Raw genomic sequence first — 26,324 nt, 5'->3', positions numbered from 1 at the left:
GCATATATAGACATCCATTCAAATACACTGAAATATTTCAGTGAAGATTTATTATCTTTTAAAAATAGGTGTCTGCCAGTTCCAGTGCAAGTTCTGGGTTTCCTATATGAATTCAAGGATGAAACTTTTAACTTTTTTTCATGCAGGAATAGGACTACATGTAAAAATACAATCGTTCCAGGCCTGTATCAATGTGCCTTTACACAGACTACTACTTTGCTGCACAAATCCAGCACGATTTAATCACTGTGGCCCAAAATTTCCATTCTGAGTGTTAAACACCACAAACAGTTTCAGAGCTATCACCCTGAGTAAATTTTCTGGTGGTTAGATAATTTGACAGCACCAAGTTCTCTGCCTTTTCTGAGTCAATCTAATTAAGACTTCATGCACAGGAAACAGAAAGAAGTAATGAAGGAGATTCACAGTAAGAGGGAAAGAAAGTTGCACTTTTATGTTTACTGTACCTGAAGTAGGACAGTACCCCCCGGGATTGTGAGCTGTAAACAGTACTTAGGGGCATTCTCCCAGGAGAGCAGTTGAACATCTTCAATAGCACTGTAGGAAATAGAGTTTTCCATGTACCCAGTTGGCTGCAAGAAAACAAAGGAGAAAGAAAAAAAATGTTTACTTAGCCATCATAAGTTTCACAATTTCAAAGTAAGAACAACACTATGAAAATATTCTTGGTGTTGAAAATATCTGCGAAATCTAATTGAAAAGCAAAATTCCTACCCAGGTCATTCAAGAGAGCCCCCTTCCTTCAACTCATTCAAGTGTTAAGATCACTCACATAAAAATAAAACCAAACCAAACCGGCCATCCAAGGTGCCTGAAATAAACAAATGTCAAACTACCCTGGACCCAAAAATCAATGGAACCTAATTCCAGGTTGAGTTGAGCTCTGAAGGGGTCTGTCCATGCTCTCAATGCATGGAGCAGCATCTCAATCACAGACAGATCAGCACTGTCCTATAGCAAGGTTGCTTTATTCCACACATCCTTGCTGTTCTCCCCAGCTGCAATTTTGATCAACCACATCATCAAGAGCCAGACTCCTTCATTTGACAGTTGTTCTTGGGGTTCCAAAGATACAGCCCTCAAGTTTTAGACTCAATCAAAAGCAAAGCAACCAACATACTCAGCCTACAGGTAAGTTTCCTGCAGAGAGTGCTGATGTCCGGTTTAAAATTAAAGTCACAATTAAAATATAAATAAATAACTGCACTTTGCAATTAAATGTACAATACAAACTGATAGTTGCAGGAAAAAAAAATCTTAAACATGAAACTACTTATTAGTATCCCTGTAATTCTTAAGTATTACAGAAGTACAATTATCTCTGAGATAAGCCGAAGTATAAATGTATCTATGCAAGCACACATGAAATTATGTCTTAAACTCAGTAAATACACAGTGCTATACCTGTGCATCTATTGAGCATGCGTACATATACTGTACTTTATGCAAGTAATTTTTAAAATAATTGAATATTTAACAGAAGTCCTCCAAAGACATCATTTACTGTGTTGTGCTACAGCATAAGTGAACAGATCAGTATTGCTGTGGCACAGAAACTATTTTCATACAAAAATAATTAATCCCATCTCCTGGATAAAGCATAGACTTGACCATGTCTTTAAAGAGAACAGAGCTCATTACATTTATGAATTATTTTCTCACTATTACTGATTTACATATAACTTCAACTTCTCAAACTCACTCCCACTGTGCCCAATACAGAAGTTATTTTTAACTGACAGTCTTGAAATAACGAAGGCAAGGGAGAAACCACATCTATTTCAGGGTCAAACAGGGCCAACTCCTAAAATCATAACACAGGATTCCTGGGGGCGAGTGTGAAATAAGCAAATTGCATTTGGAGCGTCTCTACTTCTAATTGGTACAACTTTCTTCCATAAGTTAAGTAGGTGGTGCATCTGGAAACCGTACTTTGCAGTTATACACTTCATACATGTTCCTAAGCCCATAAACGTCATCCACCAAAAATGCAGTGACAGCCCTGTCACCCACCTTTGATGCTACAAGAATTCAGCTGTCTTTTCAGCAAGAAAAATCCAGCGAGCCACAGAACTCAACCTCAATATCTTTTTCCCTAACAGTTGTTGCTGCAACGCTCATTTTGCACCAGTCCTGGGCAAAAACAATTTTCACTGTCTCTTTAACAAAACCCTTGTTATGCAGGAAGTATGATAAACTTCTGCTTATTCATTTACCCACAATATTGTTCTACACTAGTGACTGGAATCCCAGTGGCTTAATGCTGATACTATACGTCATGCGCTGCCTACTGGAGAGTAATTATCTCGTTCTCACAGGAAGCCAAAGGCCTGAGATCCTTTGGTAATCAGCATTACAACACTCAGGGAAAAATATCAAAACAGCCAACATAAAATCTAGTATGCTCAGGGGGCAAAGTTATCAAAAACATGCTCTGAAAGACTGGAGAAGGGAGAAATCCTGAACCAGTTAATGCAAATATAAAACGAAATGAATCAAAGTAATTTAAATTTCTCTTTTGAGAAGGTGCTGACTGCCCTTAATACCCTCCATTAACTTCAAAGAGGATTTGAGGAATTCTCACAGAATCTGTTCCCAAGAGAAGCTTCTCCTATACCTTAAATCATCCATTTAAACAGCATTAAAGACAACTGAGCCAGTTCAACCACAGCTCTGTAGCCATACACAAGTGATTTCATCCCAGGCATAAAATTCTTCTCACTGGACAGTCCCTTTCCTTAAGGTGAATGGAGGAGCAAAGTTCTGCAGTTTGCCAAGGATGGGAAGGCTACCTAAAACCATAAGATGGAATTATGCAGATGGTCAATCACTCTAAATGAAAGCCAGTGAGGTACTTTATGTAGCATTCATATGATCCCATGTCCACACCTTCCATCTAGCTATACTAAAGACATACAGTTGCTGGCCATCTTACTCAGAAAATGAGCATTGTAAACATACTTCAATCCCTGTAAGCATCATCACATGCATTGCTTCTGCTTTCACTAAAGATACCATGTTCTAAGAAGTGAAATATTTTCAGTTCTGGAAACCAGTTCCAGGCAGCTTCACCTCTGTTTCACAACTGAGAGATTCTAAAGCACGGTGATTTATCACTCTATAGCAATCCTTTAAACTGTGCTGTCCAACACTGAGGACCATGCTCCCACATCAGGGCTGAGCAGAAATGCCCTGAAGAATCACCAAAGCAGAGCTGTCATCAGACCTGAGCTCAGAGAGTTGTGGTGCTCCTCACACAGACCACGGCACTCACAAGGGGAAGGTCAGCCCCACACAAAGGTGTCCTCTCCCTAACCTCTCCATGCACACAGATGTAAGGACAGAGGCCGTGTTCCTCAGCACTGTTTTCTCAAGACCAAGCACAGTTCAGCCATTTATCAGGAAACAGCCTGAGGTGAAACCACAGCCTGAGTCACTGGTTTCTCTTAAAACACAGGTTATTTTGACATTCAGGTATGTGAACGTCAATCACAGTGAATCATTGTGGTTGATAAATAAGCGCTGCACGTTCTCATGTTGCACTGGTCTTGCTTGCACCCACCCCCAGAAGCTGCATCCTCACCCTCAGGTCCCTCCATGGGAAAGTCAAATTAGAACATGCAAGGCCAGAAATGTGGATTCAGAGGTCTGAAAATACCTCAAATGAGATAGATCCTCAGTGGGTCACCATGAAGCATCTGGCATCAATACTAGTCTTAAGCAGCATTCCCATTTCCATCCACCCACTTTGTCTCTGCCCACAAAAATATTTGTCTGGCTTTGGTGTCAGGCAGATCAGGGAATCCATCCAGCTTTTGCCAGATTACTTTTGAGCTCCTTCAGCCCCATTTGTGACATGAAACAGAAAATAGTATGTTAACAACATAGGGGCAGCATATGATTCAGAAGGGGGAGCTGAGGACACAAATACTACAGTTTAATTATTGGTATCAGACAGTCTAAAGCCACAGCGTCTTGAGCAGCAAGATGTCAAGTTCAGTTGAAAATGCCTTTATTTAAGAAAATCATAACTCTTATTTTTATAGTTGTCATTTTTGAAAGGAGATTTATATTTCCTGGCAAAGTCTGATATCTATGAAATGAAGCAAGATAATGGACTTTTCTACCTCACTCTACAAAATTAATCCTGACTTAAGAATGTTTGGCCAGAGAATCTACATATGTCAGCTTACAGATTTACAGTTACAGCTTGAATTTCTGGCTGTTTGCTGTTGAACATGTTCTGAAAAATGTAAGAGATTCATAAAGGAAAATGCAATTTATTACAACAAACAAAAACCCCACAAGGAAACATTTTCCTCTTCCCATTAGCCCCTTAGTCCCCTAACGAAACACGCAACTTCTCTGCTGGGAAATCAGGTATGTTTTAACCTCAGTGAGAACTTGGTCTTTTTTTCAGTTCCATAAAGATTTATTAATCATACAGCTCTGAAACTTTGCACCAGAATAGGCACATACCAAAACCTACTACAAATCAAATCTTAGGGGAATCCAGTGCTCTCAAAACTGGAAGAATATGTAGGCTCCTGCGTAAGCCTGGTTTTCTCTTGTGTTTCTGGGAAAAGTCAGCAACAAGCAGCAAACTACTCAATAATGCAAAGATCTGCCCACTTGTTTCCAGAGGAAATTCTAAAAGGGAAAGAATAATCATGACGTCCATTGTTAATATGAGGCTTGTATGCACTTACTCATATAATAATGCACTAAATCTTCAGCTGCATATTTTCCAAAGAAAGTATCTAGAAAATATGAATTCTACAAATAGAGATGATTATTTGCATTAAAACATCATTAGACTGACAACTCTCACCAACACAACAACGGAGAATGATTTTCCCCATTAAATACTCCAGACTGGGGGGAGTGGGATGGAAATGGGGCTATTGCAGACCCTTTCTCTTCTGCTGTCAGGTGTTTATTTCTCTCTTGGCTGCTCTTAAGAATGAGCCATGCTCCTGCTGTAGCCCAGGATGCAGAGCATGCGGTATCACATGTAAGTTTTCCATACCCAAATAATATCCTGCTAAATAACACATAGGAAGAGCTGATTGTTCTCAGAACTTTGATGGGGGTGGAGACGATTCAGTTGATACTGAAGGGTAATGGACTCCAAAACTGCTGAAAACAATGGCTGATTTGAAATAAATCTCTGTTAGAAGACATCCATGGCTCCAGAGAATGTCCTTGCAAATACAGATATTTCAGATAAGGGCAATTAACATCTTTTCTCATTAACTACAGAGCCTATTAGAAGACATTTATCAAGTTCAGCAATTAGTAGTACTATGCCACAATATGCAGTACAGTACAATTTGTCTTTTTCTTGACATGGAAGAATTTACTACCACGCTCACCTGTCATAATGACTTGAGAGAGTCAATATTAATCTCACAGAGATTAACCTGGTAAAACAGACAAAAAGAGTAACAGCAAGGAGACACCCAACTCTGCCCCAAAACTACACTAAAGTATTTCTGAGCTTTCTTAGACCAACGTTCTCATCTAATCCATCAGACTTCCCGGCCTCCCAACTTGCCCATCATCACCATTCCAGGTACTCCAGGTAAGTAGGTGGTTTTATGTGTTGGACCAAAAGAAAAGATTCCACCTGCTCTGTGTAGTGAAATGGGTGCTCAACCCAAGCACCCACGGGGTGTCCCCGTGGGGCAAATCTAAACTGTTTCTGCTTGGAGCTGCATTGTTCCTAAATATCTCCAAGTTGGGTATTGATTCTTGGCGGGGCTTTGGTTGGCTGGGTTTGAAAATTTTTGGTAGATGGAAACAAATTTGGACACTGTGACCCAAATCTTCAGAGAGGTTCCATGTCAGTCAAAGTCCAGGGTGTATTAATTCAGTAGTGATGAGAGAAAAAAGAGGGAGGGGGTTTTCCAGCACAATTCTCTGCGTGTGGGTGACTGTGTGTGTAAACATCCATGCATGTCTGTGTGTGTATAAATGTACACACACACACCTGTCTTTCTTTATAGCTACACAGAGATAAAAGATAGCAGAAATATATCCCACATTCTCTACACAAAAATACAGCAGCAGCTGTCATATGTTCAGTGCAAAGTCAATCAGGTTCAGTGACAAGATTTAATTGAGGAAGACCCCATTCTCCACAGAGCTGGTCATCCAAAATAAATCAGTGGAACTTCACTGACTTATACCAGCTGGGAATCTTAACTCAGAAATCTAACAGAAGTTCAACCAAATCTAGCTCAGCAGCAAAAATGTGCATAAATCTCTTTCTTTCCTCTAAATATTTAAGACAACCAAGACTGGAGGCTGTTGAATTAATTAACCTTACAAAACTGATAAAAATATAAGAGCTGCCAGTAAGAAACAGCTTACCCCACACCATGCAGAAAAAAAAAAAAAACTTCCAATCTGCAGTGGGGCTGAAATATCAGTTCTGCAGAGCTTTAGCAAAGGGACAGGCCAAAACTGTCCATCAAAGAACTGACAAGAAAAAACTGGTAGCAACATTAGGACATACGAGCTTAAAATATGTAAAACCTGTGCAGCAGACACCAGCAGTGGGAAGAACTTCAAATTAATTCAGATCTGAAGCAAGTTAAAAGCACAGAACAGAAGTTCATTATTAAGAGAAAGGGAAAATCAGGTCATTTAATGGAATATGTACCATGACAAGAGAGTCAAATTAGCAGGAAAAATGTATTATTTAGCTGAAATTCATATAGACTCTTTTTTTAAAAAAAAAACAAACAAGGGCATTTTTCTATTTTACTGTCAAACTCAGGTGAAGGAGCACTTCTGAAGGTTCACTTATTTCAATTTCTGGGAGTAAAATAAGACTTGAAGACTTTCCAAAGAGGCCCATTATCAAGATGATCTTGTCTAAGCAGCCTGTAAGAATTCAACCATTTCTCTCTGGCCAGCTTAACATGGCAAGGGGAATTCCTCCTGAGACTTCCAGTAGGGCCGAATGTTAAATTGGTTGCCATGCTGGTGTCCAAAAAGCTCTAAGGTCAAGCCTATCTAAGAAATGTTGTCTCCTGCTGTCAGACCTTTGCTAACAGGAACGAGGACATGCTGCCAGGTGCACCTGCCCCACTGCAGAGCTGGAGCTGACCACAGCTTGCCGCTGAGATAGTGGCCAAATCTGCCAGATCATTGCCAAGGGGCAGAAATTGGTCCCAGGCCAGAAATCAGGAGTGGAAAGGGAGGAGTTGTGTTTGACACAGCATGCCAGACACAGTGAGACCTTCACAGACACTGGTCTGACTGCCCTGCCTGGTAGAGCACCTCTGCTTGGAGCAGCAACTCTCCAAGTGTGCACTGAAGGCTTCAGCACCTCCCAAGTAATGTAAAGAATTCAAAGAGTAGAATTACTATTCCCCACTTTCCAGCTGAGAGGAAAATCTCAGTTAAGGTTGCAGCTGCACTATGCTCTTGATCACACCTGTGGGAACATTAGAAGCCTGAGAGATGTCGGAGAAGAACTCAGACTTCCTGACTCCAACCATGTGAATCAGCTTCAAAAACATCCCCTTCCTCCTCCTCCAAAACTGGGTCACCAGTTCATAAGAATGACCACTCCTTAGCATGGTTCACATTCTCCATATTTTTGCATTTATCACTGCAGTCCATGAAATTCTCCTTTGAGAAGAAATACCCCCCAACCTTGACAAGATAGCTATGTTATTTATCAAACTTCCTTTGAAGCAAGGAAGGGACACCAGCCAAAATACAGCAGGTACTCACAGGAGCAGCAGTAAGAGAACCAGAGACTTCTTGCAGAAAGACTGTACACACACCCACTTCTGTAAGACAGTTGTTAGAGGAATATTGAAAACTCCCTAACTTTTGCCCAGAATATGATATACCTGCTGAGTGCTAAACAGATCTTAGGTCACTATAGCAACAATGATTCAACAGCAAACAAAACCGCATCCTTGTTCAAGGCTGCTCTCTATTATCAATTCTCTTTCAACAAATCAGCTGTGTCACACTCCATGAAATGCATCAAGTGCTGCTAAATGAGAGAGGAGAGAGGGTTACGTGTAAGGATTTCCGACCAAGCAGATACAATGGATGCTAGATTAAAATGCCACCCTTTAATGACTGCTTTAACCAGGGGCAGCCCTGAGAGCTGGGAATGAGAGGTCATCAGCTGGTTTCAAACACGAAGGTGGCACCTGGATAATCAGTTCAGTGAATAACTGGAAGCTGGTGTGAACTGTGAACAGGAGACCTCTGTGCAGCTGGGTTTTTCAGAACCAGTTTAGGTACTGGCAAGAGCACGTTCCTGCTGCAGATCATCCTTGCACTTGAAGTGGTTTTTACTTCTGGGTTACAGATCCCCAAAGGCCTGCTGCTCACTATCTCCGTCAGGTCAACAAAAGGTGAAGAAGGAAACCACATTTGTTATCAGCAGGGTCACCTCCACTGTGCAGGGATCTGCTCCTCCCATGGAAAATTTTCGGGTTTTACAAACCAAAAAGCCTGAAGGCAGTTGTGAGGGAAGCAACACATTCACCTCTGTCACCTGGGAATATGAAGTCAAACCTGAATGGGCATGCAAGTGTAAATTACCGATTTTTTAAGAAGCTGAGCTATCCAGGATCTCAGGTCCCATTAGAAATACAGAATCTGAATCATGGACTCTGCAATACTGACAGTTCTCACCACCTCCACAATGCTCATACCAGCTCATTTCTTACTACAATTTATTTACAAGAAATTAAATTGTTGTAAAATTAAACACTTCATAAGTAAAACACACATTAAGTTCTGCTTTTTATTTCAAGAAGCATTCTCCAATATTACTTATCACATCCATACCTTTTACCTGTAGAACAATGAATACCTTAGACACTGTAACACAGTCAAGCAATTTCCATTAACAAATTTTTCCTTTTCTTTTTAATGCACCCTTAACCCTGCAGTTCCCAGGAAACCACATCCAATCTCAATTTGATGAATAAGTACAGAACAGGGAGTGCAGTAACCCAACTAAGCTTCTGAATTCCCAATAGGGAATGCTCTAATCTCATTGTTTTTGGAGAAAGTATGAGCAGCTCTTGAGTTCCCAGGAAAAATATTAACACAGCTCTGTGCTGTACATGAAGAGAAAGGACATGCAGCAAAGCCTTCAAAAAAGCTATAGATATCCTGTTAATGACAGACTCACTAAACTCACACTGTTATTAGGAAAAAAAAACCAACAGGCACCTCCTGGGGATGAGTCAGAGCCATTTGGAATCACCTTCTGCTACAAGAGGAGGTGGGAAAACGTGCTTAAAGTGACAGTGCTTTGTCTGACCTGTCTTACCTTCTACAATAACTTGGATAGGTCTACTTAAAATTAAGTGGGATTCATCTCTCATGTCTGCAGCAGTGATTTCCCCCGATTCTGTCTCTCAGCACTACGGAATGACACGAACAGAAAATGCCCTTTCCTCCCCTACAGCAGGAACTCTCCTGCAGAGCCTGGAACCAGCCGGTACCTCCTCCACTGCTGGTCTCCCTCAGTGTTTAACATCTGACTGGCTGTTTGTACTGGGAGGGAGTGCTGCTATTTAAATAGAACTGACTGAAGTATGTGTAATACCTCTGAGGAAGGGAGACAGGGAATGGAAAAGGAGAGGGCAACTGCAGTGAAATATCACAGTAAATATTGGAGAAAAGTGTCAGTTAACTGGGAAATGCATAATGGAGAGGACAAAGAACATCAGTTAGAACCTAAAATACCTTTTTAAGTTCTCTTACTATGCAAAAGGATACAATGCAAAGGATACTATGCAAAGGAAAGTGATGCTTTGGTTTAAGAAAAAAAGGAATTAAATATTTAGCTAAAATCACAAAGGCATTGTGGTCATGGTGAATGAAGTAGTATGAAACTGGCAAACCCAACTAGCAAACTTTTTGTTTCATTACACGTAATAGTCCAGCAAATTACGTTTTCAAGAAAGGTGTCCTTATCGTCATCTCCACAGACACACTTTGAAAAGCAGAACAGAGAACAGCCCTACAATTAGGCACTGTGAAACTGGCAAACCCTTTCATCTGGGTGGCTCCCGAAAGGCTGGAGAAGAATTCCAAGGAATTGCAATAGTTCCCCCAGGGATCCCAGGGCACACAGCTTTGAAGAGATGCCTCCCAGAGAAGCCCTGTTTATCAGGAGCTAATGCATCATGCACTGCTCTTCTGTTTCACAGTGTGTTCTGGAAAACGAAGCCACCTTAGTCCTCCAACAGCATTTTCTGTTCCAACAGGATGATTCAGCCCTCAACAAGACACACTCACTTGTTTCCTCTGCATGCTCTGACACAGGGCTCACGCGTGGGCAAAGAAACAGATGTACCTGCCCTCCCTGCTACTGCCTGAGAGACAAGCCAGGGGCTCCCACAACACACCAGACCATCTAGGCACATCTCTGGGTGATGCAATTTTGGAAAAACCCTGTTACTTACACAACCAAGAGGTAGTGATGCACATCTGAAGGTGAAAAGAAATACAAGTGTTTCCTAGGCTGCAGGAAAAATCAGCTTTCTACATTTCCTCTGCCTGTCTACTTGGCCTTACTTATATTCTCAAACCATAAAGAGGCCAACATGCTGTTGGGGAAAATTGTGTAGCCCACAATCAACACAGAGATGGCTTATACATTTGAGAGTTACACATTCAGTGAAAAAACAGCATCTTTGCAAAATAGATTAGGGTAACTGCCCCCCCCCACCCTGCCCTTCCAGTTTCGTATCAAAAATCTGTTTTAAAATAACTCCAGCCTTTAAGACAAGCTGAACTTTCAGGTTGTGTCAGCACAATGGCTGCAACTTTAACTCCCACCTTTGGCAATTATGTTTTTGTTTTTCAAGCTCAATTACATTGTCTCTGCATAATTCTGCAGCAATGTCCTTGTCTTCTTGTCAGGATCACTGTATTAATTTATTTACTGTCTCTAAAGGAAATATCTAATTTCTATAAAACCTTAAATATTGCAACCACAAGTTTGTAAGACTGAGTTTTCCAGTTAGAGAAGAAACTGCACTTGTTCATGGCTTTGACCTCAATGAACAGTTACTGCTATTAGACTAAAAAATTTCCACCAAGGAAATCTGAATGTCATTAGTGAACTGCTTGCCCAAAGTTAAACTGGCCACAGATTTCCCAACAGAAAGCCATACTACTGAAGTACATTGTCATTTAATTGTAAATCTGAATTCAATCCATCGCAGTCTTACTTACAGCCACCAGTGAATGTTATGGTGTGGACTCTAAACACTGATAAAAACATGAGTTGCTTCCCCCCGGTGACATTTTGGTTTCAGCAGAATACAAACGCTTCCAAATTAGGTGTATGTTTGAACTCTACACCTGAACACACATCCTGCTTTTTGCCCACTACTGCTTGCATAAGCTTTACTCAAAGCAGGAATGGAAAAAATGGATAAGCATTCCTGCCCTCCTCTATGTAATTAAAATCCACAAATGCCACCACGTCACTGTATGACACCACTGCTGCACAGCTCACAGTCTCAACAGTGACCTAGGAACTGCCTTGGCTACATGTTACCACAGCACTAACAGACTCTCATGGCATTATTATGCTGAAAAATGTGGCTTACCAGCAAATCAACCAGAGCAGAATGAGTATGAAGGGCTGAAAACCAAGAAGAATTAGTGTCATTTTCCTACTTACATCTTTCTAGATACCTTTTACAGAAGAATGCTTTATATAGAGATTTGTTTATTAATTTCCCCGGAGACAAAGAAACAGGTCAAATAAATATAAAGCCTCCTAAAATAAGGCACAACATCCATGTTTAACCTCTGAAAAAGGCCCAAGTGCTCAGCAAGCTTCAACTAGATGTTATCAAGTAATTTTAGGGAAGTATTATTATTGGAAAGGAAATGCAAAGCTTGTGAGATAAAGTAACCTCCATCTTTTTCTCTACCCTGCATCCTGCTGAGAAAGACCTTTCTGTTTTCTGTTTCTGAAAAATATCTAATTTTAAAATATAGATCTTTGAATATCAAATCAGATTCTGTTCTTGTTTTCTTGCAACAAATTACCAGGTCTTACTGGAAATGAATAAAACAGAAACCAAAACCAAATTCAACGGAGTAAATAAACAGCATAGCAGATGATTTCCAAATACTCCAACATTTTTGAGATTTTTGTATCCATAAATTCAACACAGAAGTTCAGAGAACAACTGAGGAAAATGCTTCTCTGCTTCAGATTTAAGTTCAGAACCTTAACCTCAAATCTTGTTCTTTGGAAAGCAAAAAAAAAAAACAAACTCAGAGTCAGATCCAAAGTACCGATAGAAAGTTTCAGTTTGACCCACATCCTAACACCTCCGCAGCCAATCCTAATAATTTTCTGCCAGTACTACTCTCGAAGCACAGATCAAAGGCTTTACTGTACATTTGGAGCCATTTCTGTGATACAAGGATTAGGTATGAAGGAGGAGCGTCTTATTTTCAAAGGTGCAACTGCCTGTGAGCATATCTAGTGCATATCAGAGCATTACGAGCTCAGCCACAAACACCAGTGCCAGACAAACCACACCTCTGAAATTCTTGTCTTGTCTCCCATTTTCTTTTTAATCTCATCTAAGCTCACTGCCTCTACACGCCCGCTTACAAGGAAAATATACGTAGTCATCAGCCCTCCTATTCTTTTATTTTTATTAATATTTTAAGTTTTTTTTTTTCCAGTTCTTACCAGTATATTGCTCATTTGTGATTATATTGTGACCTTTGAGAGGTCGTGACACAAAGCTGGAAGCATAATGTTCCAGCCTGATGCTGTGACCTCTGCAAGAGGCAGCGATGCAGCAGCAGTGCCTCGGTGGCAGCAGATGCACTGTAGATACCACTGAACTCTAACAGCACTTCTTAAAACACGGTCCTCACATCTAATCTCGGCAGTAATCCAGCACTAGATTAAGTATGTTATTGTCTCTAGAAATATTGCATCCAGTTCTAAATAGACAGCTGCAGATGCACACACAAGTCAACAACACTGCAGAGAGAAAACTGTCTTGCTGCTTTCAACAACAAAGGCTTCATCATGAAGACTCAAATTGGTTATTTCAGTAGCTGAACTAGGTTTTACTCATGTGAAGAAGGGAAGCATAACTGTCCTTCAGTAACTAAGAACACCTTAGGAAAGTTATTAGGAAAATTGTTGGTGCACCTTTTTCAGAAGCCCAGGTACTGCAGACACATATTGAGACACGCAAACAGTGACTGCAACAACCTTTATCACATGAGTCAAGAACTGAGATTCAACCCCTAAACATGTCATTTATTCCATCACACATTCATGAACAGAATGAAAAGCTTGTGAGCTGCAAATTACAATTTAATGCCAAACTTGCTGGATGAGGTTTTGAAGACATCAGACTAGACAATCACAATGTTTCTTCTCAGGCGTTAAAAACTACGGTCCCTGACTAATGCTGCACCCATTCAGTTTCCCAAGCAGGAAAAAATCATCCTAGAACAAAGAAGAATGGCAACTGTATTGTCCTTGCTGAGAACCAAGTAGCACAGGCTTGCAACAGTGCCGTGACAAATAAACAGAGCTATTGACAAGGCACGTTATGAGAACTGTCCATCAACCTTACAAAAGCATAAATAGCCATGGCAGACCATTAAAATGTTGGATAAGAAGAGCTGAAGATGACACTTTTGGTGCCAAAAAATGTTTAAGGTGTACACACAGGCACAAAATCTGCCTATTTCACTAGCTGCTGCAGGATGAATACAACCTTTGATTCTAGTGGTTCTCTTTACAGCATTTAAACCTGCTCTGAGCATCTGAAGTTCACAGGTGCTCAGGGTCTAGGGAAAAAAAGAAAATCCACGATGACCCAAGTTTTATGGGATTTACTTTTCTCCATAATAATTCACTGTTGCCGCCCATATTGCTTGGTTTTATTAAGTTCAGAGGTGGTTTACCCCAGTTGCTCCCCGGTCATAAAGAATGGTTTGTCCCCAGGTGCCCATCATGGTAAACCCTTCCCATTTTTCCAGATTGTTCCCCATCCATCACCCTAATCCTGCCCCTAAGCCCTGTCAATCTATGTGAACCCCCACCTTTTGTTCCAGTTCTTTCCTTGCCTATCATCCCTTCCTCGACGCCCTATTGATTGTACAGTTGCTTTCCCCCCCCCCGGGTCCCTACCATTGGTCCTGCATATTGTAATCCCCACCCTTAACCCCTCCGTGGCTGTTGTCCCATTGGTCACCATACGAGCCGCCCACGGTCCTTAAAACCTGGCGCATGGGGGTGCCCAGGGTCTCGGCTCAGACCTCCCCCCTGTGATCCCAGCCCCGCACCTGTTGGAATAAACTTGTTCCTGGGAAATCGGAGGAGTCTGAGCACTCTTTCTCCCTTCGCCGCATCCCGTGTCGCCCTGTAAGCCCCAACGCCAGAGCGCAGAGGAGCTCTGGAGGTTCCAGGTTGAGCCTCGCAGTGCTAGCCTGGTTCCCCACTCCTGCCGCTGACATCGGCCACAGCTAGCCGAGGCAAAAGAGGCCGATTCGGGCAGCGACAATTCACGTTACACAATTGGTCTCCACAACATCTAATTAAAATGTCTTCAAAATGATAGTTCTACAGGAATCTTGGATGCAAGTTATCAGACCATTCCCAGAAATTACTCCAGCCCTGTCAGACATAGATGATCAGCAGCTTCTCTGCCATTATACTTGAAGTTAGGACTCCTTGAAATCTCAGTCCTCTCATGAACCATTTTAATCAATTAATGACATTCATTAGTATGGACTGACATTATCTGGAGACAGAAATCAGCAGTTGAACCATCAGCATGTCTTTAAGAAGGCTGAGACTGAACCAGGCTGAGGATGGAGATGATTCAGGTAATGCTCCATGACACTTCTGTCTTGACCTGTAACCAAGTCTAATGTTCTCCACAAAGGAAAGCATAAAAGGTGTGAATTCAGACCACAGACAGAATTCAAGAGGCTAAAAGATGTCCCTCTGAGTTATGCAAATACTAAAGTAAATGTAGTACAGCCATATGCAAACTGCATTATGGAAAACAAGAAATACACACTCCTGCATCTCTTCCTTTTTCCTCTGAATGGCCCCAAAATGCTCTAGGGATATGATTAAAAACATACATGAAACTAAAGAATTGTGTAAGTCTGAGTCTTGGCTTCTCCAACTACAATAAGCAATCAAATCAAGCCCAGGAAAATCCAGCTCTCGGTGAATCAAACGCTAAGACTCAAATCAGGTGTCCTGGTTTCTCTACTGTATTCCAGTCCTGGCATTTCAGCATGACACCAGAGCCAAACCCAGACAGTTCACTGCCCAGAAAACAGACATTCATGTGGCAAAAACCGGACTTCTGATCAAACTTGCTCATCTGGCCAGGCCTGTGCACATCAATGCTAACATTCAGTGTCACCCAGGCACAGGTTCCTCTATGCTCATGTTTTGAGTCTAAAAGAAAAAAGCTTTGAGAATGCAGGATCTCAAAGTGTTCACATCAAGTGGGTTTTAGCAGAATTTAAAATGGGGATTACTGAACTGGCAGACAGCAGCTGAAGTCATCTCTCCCAGCGTTACAGGAGTCCTGCTGTCTCCCTGGAACCAGATTCACTGCAGTGCCTGAGACAAAACTAACTCCATGCTAAAGTCTGTGTTTATAAACTGTTAGAAATACCCTATGGAAATATTACAGGTTTTTCTTAAGTTTTCTGCATAGGGCTTTTTTTGTTTTGTTTGCTTTTTAGTATTAATTAATGCTGTATAATGCACCAGGGACCCAAAGCTAATGGTAATCAGTGCTGAGGGGACACAGTCACTCTGCTGCTCTCACCAAAGCTCTGCAGTTCTCAAAATACGAAACCGTAATAAGTGAACCTGTCAGTTTTTACAAGTCTCTTCTTCCAGGACTGTTTATCTAAAACAATACTTAGAGATGAGTTTACCACCATCCATCAGAAATGGTAAAAGCAGAGGCTGAAAAAAGCACAAATTCCCCCAGTCAAATAAAAAAAATTGCTATGTTGTTCTTTTTCTTTCTAGCAAAATCTCCAGCAAACAGAACAGTAAATTTGCAAACCCAGTGAGACTGATCAGAAATTACATCTTCTTAGATGCTGGCAAGAGTTCATCAACAACATGCAACAATATCTCTACTACAGCAAGAAGGAAATCTAGGACAACTTTCTACAGCCACTGTTCAAATATGAGCCTTAAATTTCTGAATAGGGCAAGAACACTGACAAACTGAAAGCACTGATCTGGCAAACATAATGGCAGGGTTTTTGTGCTCTCATTCTACAACAGTGCACTTCATAATTTGTGCCTAACTCATTCACAGAAACCTAAAAGCAAAACCACCATAAAGCGAGAAGGAGAAAAATTGAAATGGCTTCTTTTTCGGTGTTTTAATCCCCTTTTGTGAAAACAATATGTTTCTATAATGTTAAATAACAAATTGTGTGTCTGCAGAATCAGGCTCCTTTTTAAATTATGAGCCAATTATTTCAATACTGAAACCAGAAAACTCGAGTCTTCCTGCTCTACTCAAATTCTTTTTATTCTCAAAGAGCAAATGAGATTTCTCATTCCAGTTGTATTCCAGCACAATCAAGACTTACTCCTTCCAGCTCAGAACCTGTAACACTCTTTCATTTTAGCAACTATTAGAAATTAGAGGATGCCAATATTTTATCTGGCAGTCAAGAAAGCCTTTGAAGTTTGATGTCTACAATGTCAAAAGACAAGTAACGACAGAACTTAATTTGTGCAGATGAGAAACTATTTAAAAATCGGCATGGAAATTTCAGCAACACCCAGTCAGGATCTGGGCTCTCAGAATGTGTTCCAGCACATGCTTCTGTTTCTAACCAGAATGTGCCTGTACACAAGGGTGTGAGTTAGATAGTGACCTTAAATACACACAATGGGAGTTTAACATCCACTCTCTGCATGCTTAAAAAGGACAAGGAGAAAAGCACACCTTTCTTTTCAGATTTTGCTGTGCATTTCTGGACACCCTTTCTGAACACTCGCCCCTCAAGCTCGGGTTTGCTGTGCTTGGCAGTCTCTTTTGTGTCTTTTGCAACCCTGCGCACACACAAATTGCCTGTGGTTTTATGCTTTGCTTCCCATTTAAAACTAACACTTAAACAGTAGCTTTATTTTTGTTAAATACAAACTTTTCTTTTTTTTTTTTTCTGAATTCTGACATCTATTTCTCCTTTTCAGCCAGAGGGAAAAATTATTTTTTACAAATGACAGAAATCATTCTTAGGAGTAGTATCTTGTCTTTACCACTTTGATTCACTAACTTTCATTCATGTTATTCCTCAGCTTTTTGTGCAGACACAAAAGCATTGACAGCAGGCAGCATAATGTTAATTTTTGGACTGTAAGCTCTTTTATGACACATATATGTTGGAGATTCCAAACTACAAAAAAAAAAAAAAAATCTTAGCTAAGGAACACTCAACCAAAAAAAGACCATATAACATAACCAAATACATGACAATACATAATCGAAAAGAACCACTTTTCCCCAATTCTTTTGCTGAGGGGGATAAAAAAAGAAGTCAGATAATTTCTATATATGGCTGCAATCCATTTCCTCCTGAGGGCAAGATGAGTTTTTTCATTATCCACTGAATATCAGACAAAGCCTGGACACAACAGATGACACCTATATGGTTGATGCTGTGGTTGGGGACAAGAGGCACTCTGTGTTTGGGATGCTAACAGCAGCTGACCGTGCTCATTCAGCTTTTGACTTTCTCAGCAAGCTCAGGTGCCAGGGTGGCACTGCCCAGAGAGGAGAGAGCTGTCAGTGCACAGCCGCACACCAGCCAGGGAGTCCAGCCACCGCTCAGCCCTGCATGCAAGTCCCCTCCAGGGAGAAATCCCGTACTTCTCACACACCCACCAACTCTCCACATTCCAGCAATATCAGCTCCTTGGCCAACAAAGCAGCCAAGAGCGGAGGGAGACTGGTATTTACTACTGCGTATCAGCGTCGTGATGCGCGACTTTTGAAGCCGCTTGTCCGCAGTGACGTGCTCTGCCTTCCCAGCGAAGATTATGAAACCACCTTCAAGCCCAGAGCTTCCTCCCTCACACGGCCTTCCGAGGGGAGAGCTGAACTCTGCCGCGAGCACTCCCTAATTGCTTCAGCAGAAGCTGCTGAAAGACGTCAACAACCGGACTTTCTGCTCCTTATTCCCTGAGAAAGCAGAGAAGAGCCTGCAGAGTTCAAGCCTTGGACTTCAGGTTTGGTGTTAAAAGCCTGGTTTTGGCCAGCCGTGCTGGGAAGATGAAGGCTGACCCTGTGTGCTCCAGCTGTGCCCCCTGACCAGGGTTCAGCAAGGGTGACTCCAGCAAGCGCCACGGCAGTGAATGCACTGACAGTGCTAATCTCACTAACATCTGCAGCTGAACTCGGCCCAGGGAGGGAGGCAGACCTTCCAAACAACCAAAACTGAAAAATCAGAAAATCAGGTTTTAATTGCACGACAAGGGAGAGGAGCTCATCAGCTCCTAAGCTGACCAGCATGTTACTGCCCTTCTAGCAACTTTGCCCCAGCTTCCAGAAATCTATTCTGATTATTTTAACAGGCTGCTTTGACCTTTAAGGCTCTTGATGGTTTCTAGGCTTCATACACCTTCCTTTAGGCCGTGCCTTAGGCCTGGCAATGTCTACCTGCTGAATTTCTTGCTCAGCTCAATTTGAAATATCTCAGACTCAGAATCTGCCTTCTGATTTTCTTTTATTTTTGGCCAAAGGAAACCAAGTATATCAAGTCAAAAAAGAAAGAAAGAAGAAAAAAAAAAGAAAAAAAAAAAGACCCAAACCCATTTTCTACCACAGAGAACTAAGCTGCTTCACTTCATTTTCTGGAGTAGCAAAAAAGGCACAGCCTCAAACTTGAAGAATCTGTCAAACTAAAATCATCTCACACATAAGATGCCTTATCACAAAGTAGCACACAACAGCTGAGCTTAGTTTATTTTCTCAAACTGCCTAAATTAACTTGGCAAAAGCAAGGCCAGCACCACTCACAATGTGGTATGGTACAAGCTTATACTACATACCAGTTTTACAAAGCAACCATCCAGCCTGTGACTTCCACGTCCTTGCAGGCACAACCAAGCTTAAGTTTCTCAACTCACATTGTCTCCTTACCAGCAAAGAAAACACTTCCCAAAAAATCACAAAGGCTCCTGGGATGCTGTCACAGCACAGCCAGGGTAGCACAGTGCAGATACCGCCACTATCCCAAACACAGGGCAGTCATCTCAAACACACACCCTGCACACCACTACTGCCAACGTTCCTGTAGGCCACTTATGCCAGCAAGCAGAACCCCTTGTTGTGACCAGTTTTAAATGCAAATTAGTTGAAACTATGTTAATTGTTCATTTAGCTCAATCAGTCCATAAATTGCACTAGTGTCAGCTTTTGATGAAGCACAGGCAACACCCTGGGATCACAGAAGATGCACATCCCAAGCACCAACATGCCCATCAATACTGACTGTGGGCGCTTCACACCGTGAGAACATGAAGGGTGTATCACTGTGGATCAATACAGGAGGAACACGTCCCCTAGACCAGGGTACAGCATTCACACTCCTCTCTTGATCTGATAGCTCTTGTTATGAACACAGCACTGGGGCTTTGCACAGTGACAGCTGGTTATCAATGAACAGAAGGAAAGCAACGTCATTCAGCCTCAAAATCTCGTTGTCTATCCCACTTAATTTCTTTATTTTAAAATCTTGGAACACAGCAAATAGATTTGCTTTGCTTTTCTCTATTTCTCGGCATTGACTGACATGAGCAAAGTCAGAATGAAGGCCAAAGGAAAAACTGGGTCAGGAGTGTTGAAGCACCTCTGACCTCACAGGCTGTCCCCAGCAAGCAAGGGATGGGATGTGTAGTAGTGGGAGTCTGTATTGTTGATACTCCAGCTCTGCAGATAAACAGAAACATCTGATGCTGGAAGCAGATAAGCAAACATCTTTCATCAGGGCTAAAATAGATACATTTCAGAGCAATGTGCAACTGCCACTGATCCTTATCAGAAAGCTACCTTTTGATTTCAATTTCGGAGAAAAGATCAGCTTACAGGTTGCAAAACAGTAAAAACTGCCCTCCACTTAGACAAGCGATGCCTTGGCTAACCATTTGTAGGATTATTTACCTACGTCACACATCTGTAGGGCACCAAAGCCACTATTTCACCAATCAATTTTGGAAAAAAAAGGCCAAAGATGAAATGCAACATGATTCCTGTTTCCCTACTATCTTACTGCCAGCCCTAGAGAAAATGGGAGGTGTCACAGGCATCAAAGGAAATCTAAAACCCAACAGAAAACACAAACCTAACTTACATACAATCTCCAGAACTACAAATTGTAACAAAATCTGAATGGCTTAGAAGGAAATTACATACAACATTCTATCAGTTAGGATAAGAAATGCAAGACAAGTCTTCTAGAAAAAGGTGGGTATGCAGTTACAAAGTGTGTAGAGCAAGGGTAGGCAAGTAGTCAGCAATGATGGGTACTTCTACAAAACGTAAGGACTACTTAGCCCACTGAGACTCAGAAACCCTGGCTTCCTCTTGGGGTTCAGTCACTCTCAGGCTGGATATTTGCTTTGTTTCTCTGCGTCCCAGGTTCTCCATCTCCTCATATGAAGGAATTTTCTTTGCAAGGCACTCGGAGATCCATAGATGAAAGGCACAGTAGCAGAACTAGGTCAGACAATGCTGATGGTATACAATTAACTCTGCAATTTACATGGCTGGAAAATGCAATTAAAACTCTACATTACTTTTCTCAAAAGTTCAAAATAAGACAGGGTGGGTTTAATTCCAAAAAGACGTACATTTGCACTTTGGTTTGTATAGCTGTGTAACAGCTTTTTAAAGTAAATGCTGCATTTCAGAAGAAAGCAGAGGACAAATCCAGGGATTAGCTCAGAAGCCACGTCATTTCCTATGATGTATCTATTACTCTACCAAAACCTTTAAAAAAACCACCACACACCAACATGAACTTCCTGTACTTTGACCACTGAATGAGCAAGCACAGTTACACTTGAAGAGATCCTCTGAGTAGCTATACTATTGCACAAGCCACTCCCACAGCACTCGAAACCTAAATCCCAAGCTCTTGGTCTCTTCCAGTGCTACATCACTGTAAATCTAAAAATATGGTTGCACATACCAGTTAGAGCAGGCCAAATGCTTTCTCTTGAAAGATACACACAATCTATTGGCTTTACAGTGGCATGTAGTGTAATGCAACATACACATTTCTTTTTTCTTCTTATAGAACCAAATCCCATAGGTTTCCCTGATTTCAATTACTAGTAGACACAGCACGAAAACCACCATCACAGTTGGCAGCAGCTGGCACCTTTTCAAAGAGCATCTGTGGAGAAACCCAGAAATGACTGGCACGGGATCTCTTAGAGGTGGTCTCACCACAAGGGCAGAGCACTGCAAGGAAACCTTTTTTCCAGGCTCTGCCCTCGCTGCACGCCGATGACCTCACTCGGCAAGGCTGCCTGCCGAGCGCCTCGCCAGCGGTAATTCCAGCCGGAGGAACATACCAGCCACTCATAACCAAAATTATCAGGCTCCATCTCCAACACAGCAGCCAACACCGCCTTTGAAGTGGAAACTGAAGCCCAGGGCTTTTTGACTGTGTGATGAGGGTGCGGATAAACAGAGGCAGCCTTGGTTTCCTGGAAGAGGGGAGAGGAATGAGGGAAGCAATGCATGGCTGGGGAGGGCTGATGTTTGATTCAGCTCAGCTGAGGTCTCCCCTCCTTGCATACCTTTGCACACAGGGAGCTGGTGTGTTTACTGAGGGCTCTGGTTGGAGGTATGACAGGGACTGGCAGCTCCTGCTCAGGAAGTGGCCAAGAAATGTGGCCGCTCACAGAGGCAAATGTTCCTTCACCCACGCTTCTGCAGAAGAGATGGTCTCCCCATCTGTTCCTCCCCCCAACTCCCCAGATTGCAGAAGGACAGGACACAACAAATGGAGCAGAAACTGATGTTACTATCTTTTTGTAAAGCTGGTCGTAGTACTTGAGGCATAGTACAAACCGTGTTTCTAGACCACAATTTAAAACACAAAGAAGGTAAGTAAATCTCAGTGAATCCTCTCAGAAATTTTTAATTCCAGTAGGCTTAATTTACTGGGTGAAATACACACACCAAACTGTGAAGCAACATCCAGCCAGAGCTCTTTTATCTTGTCTGTTACACAGAGAAAAACATAGGTAAGGGACATTTTACAGACTGGCAATGTGATGAAAACGTAGGAAAAGGACACAGGTAACTGAATCATGTTTCCTTTTACCCGAAGGGCTAATGCTAGTCAGGATGACCTCCAATTGCACCAGGATGATATACTCAAAATGAAAAGGCAATGTAAAAGTCTCTGTTGGAGCCCATGATGTTAAGGGTTTTATTTTCTTCTCTATCTCAAATATGTCAGCTGTTACTGGAATTTATTGGTTAAATGGCTGCAGAGACCATTTAAGTAAGAAGCAGCAACATAACCACAAGGGAGTTTATTTTATGATTTGCAACGAGGTGAAAATCCTGCTAACCACTTTAAACAATCAAATCAAACCTAATTTCTCCTCCCTGGAAGGACAAAGAGTATTTAAATCTAGAAGAAACTGAAAAGGCCTGTTTTGCTTCAGATCCACATAAATATTCCTGGTAGCAACTCTAATGGGTTATGGTATCATCCCCACTATTCTTTCAGGAAAATTAAAGCATGAAACAAATCATCTCTTCTTACAGAGCAAATCATTAAGAAGGTTAAAAAAATGGCTTGCCCCAAGATCTCTTCCCAAAATGTTTTGTGCACAAGAGCCCAGACATCCAGTGCCATTTGGGACACAACAGGATACAGTGGCCTTTGTAGAAGGCTCAGGTCTTCTAGAAGTTACTGCATCTGTCAGCCTGTGTATGCTCTAGATATCTCTAAGTATATAAATGATCCCTCACTCTTACCTACTGGTAACTGCATCGCATGCTTTGTAACAACTGCTCCACAAAAAGTTTTGTGACCGAGTAAGACAGCTCCCTATTCCCCTCCTTATTTGCTCCCTATTCCAACAGCATTAAACTAAAGAGCATTAAACTAAAATAAAAGTGACAGAACATTTTTCTATCAAGGTTTTCCCCAATGGGCTGGCACTAGGGACATGAAAAACAACCTGTTTGAGAAGTAGTCATACACCAGCTCCACATGCCACCACTGAAATACTTTTGTGTGTTTGGCATATGTCAGAGAATAAAATGCGGAAAACAAAAAAGCTCGGTCTTTAAAGGACAGGGCACTCTCTCAAGACTGCTTATGGCCTGACTCTTGTAAAAATGTTTATTTGAATTTATATATTTAGATGGGTTTTAAATGCAAAGGCTCCCTTCCTCATGCCAATCTTTCATGGAGACCGCTGGTTACATCTGCTAGTATTTATATGAGAAAGAACAACAAAAAATTTGCAGCTCTTGCAAACAAGGGTAACCCACACATTATCATGTGTGCGACTGTGGTGCACTTCCACATTCCTTGCGGAGGAGATGAAAGGGCACCAGGCTGCCGAAAGCACCATGCAAGACCAGCTACTCTGAGGAGCTCCAACATCAAGAAGTCTCTGCTGTCCCAGCAGCTTCCCTGAGTGCTGGAGCCTGCGGTGCAGCCCACTGTGGCTTGGTCCCAGGAGCCAGCAGACAATAAAGGTGCTACTCTGCTTCACACACAGCCACACCAGGGCTCTCTCTTAATGTCTCCCTCTTAACTCAGGGCAGGGCAAGGTGAGGGATGCATTGATCTGCTGCCATTTACATCAGGAACTGGATGACCTGGACAGAGGCACAGCATGAGGAGGATATCAGGGAAGGCTGCAGGAATCCTGTGGTCACACCCTGATTCATAACCTAAGAAAGCTACCTGATGTCCTACCCATTGCTTTTAATTCAAGGAAAAGGATATATCAGTAAAAGGCTTCTTGCATTCATGTAAATCCTCACAGCAGAGCCTACACCCAGGACTCCTGTCTCTGCGTACTAAAAAAGGCAAGTCTGGAAGGCAAAACTACAAAACTGGGAAGCACCAGCATGTGAGCCTACAGCTGCAGTGAGGAACCAGCTGACCATCCTCACACACGTCTGAAGTGGCAGGTTTGCTGCTGAACACAACAAAGATGGGCACTTCCCTTTTGTCCAATTCTAATCTATCAATATCAGTCACCATTAGGCTGTCTCAAAGAAATAATTTTATCTGAGAAAGGAGAAAAAAAATCAGATGGCAGACACATTTCCTCCTCCAGCTGAGCCAGAAACAAAAAGGTGAGCCTATATACAGAACTGAAAAGCAGAACGTCTGCACCAAGGCTGGTTGCTGAGGAACAGTGGAATCACTCATAAAGTGGCTGTTCCAACAAAGGGGCTCCAAAGTGTGGTCACTGTATATTTACACAGTTGCTTTATCTGCTGTAGCTAACACAGCATGTTTGCTTCTGTTTTTAAAAGCACGAAGTACCTGCAGAGAGAAGCACCAGAGCGAAGATAAATTAAATAAATAAATAGAAACCTAACGAGAAGAATCACCAAGAAGGAGACTTCCACTTCACCTATGAAAATAGGCACTGCTGCGTGCATGGAGCAGACATGGGCAGGTGTGCCATCAAATCTCACTGATCCCCTAAGGAATGACCAATTCTCCCAGCTAAGATTGAGGCCTGAGATGGGGGTGATACACTTTTACATGTAGCTCTACATCTTTGGGATGCTTGTGTTATGAATCGCTGATGTCTCAAGGGGTCAGCACCAAGACAAGCAAACAAAGGCACAGACCTGGACCAGGAGGAAGAGACACAATCCCAGGGCTCCCACACATGCACAGCTGCTGCCTCTAACAAAAATCAATTCCTGTGTGATTGGAAAGGGCCACGTGCCTGGTCTGAGGGCCAGGCAGTAAATACACAGCATGGGTGTTGCTTCCTGCCCAACTTGCAGTAAAAGCTGTTGACTGGAGATTATTTGTGTTGTTGTCCTTGCTGACAGCCTCTAGCAAAATGTTTACTAACTTTTCTGTGCAAAAGATAAACGAGTTCAAATTCTATGTGTCAAAAATCCCAGTAGGAACAGCAAGATGTTGACAAAGAACAATCAAATGAGCAACAAGTGTGATGGATGAGACATTTCAGGATACCAGATTTCTAAGACCTGCAATTAGCCAAAATCTCATCACAACTCCTAAATCAACTTTGGTCAGAAAAAACTACCTTTCAGCCTGTAAAAGAAAAAAAGGGGAAAAAAGGGAAATAGAGAAGAATAAGGAAGCTACCTCATGGTAGCAGCCAGTTAAATTGAGTACCTTGCTCATTCAGTCTTGTACAACAAAGACTAGAGAGTCACAAAGAAAGCAGAAGACTCATTTTTACTTAACGCACAAAGCCATGTTCCACTCAGATCTATCAAATACTTGAGATATGACCAAGTCAAACATTTTTTGGAATTTCCCACTACTTGGTGACTAGACAGTCATGTTCATTTCAGCCAACAGGACCCAGCCATCTAGGATACAGATTCCTGGAATCCCCATCACAGCAGCTCCTCTGAAAACAACTCTTAACCCAGTGATCCAACACTGGAGTCACCCAACTAGCCTGTCGCTTTCAGTGCTTATCTTCCAGAGTATCAGTTTCCCCTCAATTAAACCAGGCCATTAAAAGTTAACTGTAAAAGGAGCTATCCATTAAAGTTTTGTCACATCCTTGGATGAAAATGCCCACAACAGATGTGAAAAGCTACAAGATTTGCGTTCGCAACCAAACCAAAAATGAACATAAACTATTATGGTACATTTGCACACAGCATGGGAGATCCCCCCTCCTCCCATCTCCCTTCATGCTCCAGTGCTCTCTTTTCAGAGGATGGCAGCTGTTAGAAAAACAGTGAGGGAATAGAGCATACGAGAATATTTACACCAAGAATATAAGATCAGACCTCAGCAAGTAATTTTCTCTCCTATTTACACTGGCCAAGTACTCATGCATATATACACTCATATATGTATATGCACAAATATATGTACACAAAAGATTCTGAAATAAGAAAGGATCTTCTTCACGATTTGCATCCTTGCAATCATAAAAGCACATATTAGTCTTAGTCAAATAATGTTAGAAATTACTAGATGTTCAAGTTCCACACCAAACAGTAAAATGATTATAGCCTCCACCCAAC

At 41.8% G+C, this 26,324-nt stretch overlaps 1 protein-coding gene across 2 annotated transcripts in view; it reads right to left on the bottom strand.

Moving 5' to 3' along the window:
* The window catches only part of CMIP (c-Maf inducing protein), a 131,617-nt gene that overhangs the window by 60,363 nt on the left and 44,930 nt on the right, over positions 1-26,324 (bottom strand). For both annotated transcript variants that reach the window (XM_058846104.1, XM_058846105.1), the window contains exon 2: positions 468-593. In XM_058846104.1, coding sequence (XP_058702087.1) covers positions 468-593 — 126 coding nt within the window. The remainder of the gene's footprint in view (positions 1-467; positions 594-26,324) is intronic.

This window comes from Poecile atricapillus, chromosome 10, assembly GCF_030490865.1.
Source record: "Poecile atricapillus isolate bPoeAtr1 chromosome 10, bPoeAtr1.hap1, whole genome shotgun sequence".
Classification (NCBI taxonomy): Eukaryota; Metazoa; Chordata; class Aves; order Passeriformes; family Paridae; genus Poecile; species Poecile atricapillus.
This window is presented reverse-complemented; position numbering and strand designations above follow the sequence as displayed.